Source organism: Egretta garzetta, unplaced genomic scaffold (genome assembly GCF_000687185.1).
Source record: "Egretta garzetta isolate BGI_Z169 unplaced genomic scaffold, ASM68718v1 scaffold145, whole genome shotgun sequence".
NCBI lineage: Eukaryota > Metazoa > Chordata > Aves > Pelecaniformes > Ardeidae > Egretta > Egretta garzetta.
In genome coordinates, this window is record NW_009259687.1 from 1,819,212 (window position 1) to 1,821,281 (window position 2,070).

Here is a 2,070-nt window from a genome sequence, read left to right on the forward strand (position 1 = left end):
GTGGGACAGTCACCTGTTGAGTTTCTCAACGAGGCGCAACTAAAGAAGAACTAACAAGTCAACGGAGGTACTTACATCTGTCACTTCGGTCTTCGGGACTGGATGAGGTCTCCCGGTCAGAAATGAGGCCAGAAACCGCAAAGATCTTCTTCCCCGTCTCATCAACTTTGAGGGAGCCGGGGGAGCTGGAGGGGAGCTGCGTGCCAAACTCGTACTCCTTCCCATCAGCGTCCGAGAAGCGCAGATGGGGTGAGTCAGTGTCATGGCAGTTTTTCAGGCGCTTGGCTGGCGTAAAGGCTGACTGATAGCTCTCCCGGTCTTCAGTAGATGCAAAGGGGCGGAAAGCCCCAACACCGCTGTGGTTCAACATACTGATCGGGGTGCAGTCCAGGTTGGGGGGTGCAAACTGGGGGTGGAGGTGAAGCAAGGACGGAGGAAAGTCACGGTTTGCAAATGCTCCCGGCACCCCGCCTTGCCGGTGATACATGGAGGCAAAAGTATATGAGCCATTGGTAAAGGGGATATGCACGTCCTTATCTGCTGACACGGGGACCCCAAAAGGCCTCGGCTGCTGGCAGGGAATGGAAGCATCACGGCTGGCCTCGGCGGTGGAGGCAAGAACCATCAGTGCTGGGGAGGCCAGTGGGTTGGGGAGGTAGGGTGAGTTCTCCATCTTGAACGCTGCCCGGTGTAAGTCCATCGGAGTCTCTTTCCTCAGCAGGATCACAAGCAGAACAATCTTCCCTGGAAGGAAAGCAAAGCGATGCCTGGGACCGGGGTGCAGAAAATTACTGGAGCATCATCACCTTCCGAACGCTGCAAGGAAACAGAAAAGAGAAGAAAACACAACCGGTTAGGTTTCCACGCTCATCTCCCTGGGACGCTCCAGCAGCAGGGTGGCCCACATGTGTTACAACCCACTGGCCAGCGCCGCACTGCTGTTCGCATTCAAGAAAATCAATAGACAACTTCACACACTAGTGGAATCAGCTCTGGCCCTCCAGGTTAAAGGGTATCATCCAGTGCAGATGAGTGAAAGGCAAACCAAACATAATAACACGCAGATTTAATAACCTGTTAATAAACAAGGATTGGTCTAAAATTAAGATAGTAACTCCAAATTAGAATTGGATTTTTATATGGCCAAAGAAGCATGTACATATAATTGCAATAAACTTGAGAATGCCCACATGTACACACACCACTAATTTGCTTGAGGGGGTGGGGGTGGGAGGTGGAACCGGCATAAAAATATCTATGGCACATAGTTATCCAAATAACCCAGCACACATGGTGCTACTGTACACTAAGACATACGTAGCAGCCATGGATTTTCCCTCGTTCTCACAGTATATATGTGTAGGTAAGTGCTTGTACACACAGTGCTTGATACCATCATATATATGTATATATACACACACACACACACCCCCCATTGGAATGTAGGAATGTGACTGTGTATGGGCGCGCGTGTGTAACACACAAACGCCCACGCGTGCACACACGGTCCCCGTTAGCCAAAGGAGAAGAGACTTCCCCAGTAAAATGCCTGGCGTCTCCAACAATATTTAAAATCATAATGGGTGCTTCTGCCATCTGATCTCTGCAAGCGTCTGCCTTTCGGGTCGGGGACAAGAGAGAATGGATCAGTAATTTTAGTTCCTAATGCACTCACTCTTAAGTAGATTTGTAAACTGCCCTGGATGTGCCATTAACATTTAGAGGAAAATGTTAACCAAATTTCTGCCTCGCATCTCGCTGAGCCTTCTAGGTCGGCTGCAGCCACCCAGCCGGCCACAACCCCCTCCCAGGGTGAAAGAAGGGAAAATGCTCCTTTCTGTATCTCCCCCAGTTTGCTCCGGCTTTTTGTGTTGTTATTTTCTCCCCCAATCAATCTCGTGTCTTTTCTTTCAAGCTTCCGCCGCCTGCCATTCAGGCCCCACAACCCAGCTTAAAATACAAGGACTATAACTTTGAAACAATATACTAGCCGCTGGAGCTCAAAGGGCCAGAAAAATCATATAATAATAAAAAGCTGTTACAAATTGTGCCTCTTAAATCCAGAGGGTC

At 49.4% G+C, this 2,070-nt stretch overlaps 1 protein-coding gene across 3 annotated transcripts in view; it reads right to left on the reverse strand.

Moving 5' to 3' along the window:
• Positions 1–700, reverse strand: part of RNF220 (ring finger protein 220) — a 232,688-nt gene extending 231,988 nt beyond the window's left edge. For all 3 annotated transcript variants that reach the window (XM_009638821.2, XM_009638820.2, XM_035894249.1), the window contains exon 1: positions 76–700. In XM_009638821.2, coding sequence (XP_009637116.1) covers positions 76–700 — 625 coding nt within the window. The remainder of the gene's footprint in view (positions 1–75) is intronic.
• Between the last annotated feature and the right edge of the window lie 1,370 nt (positions 701–2,070).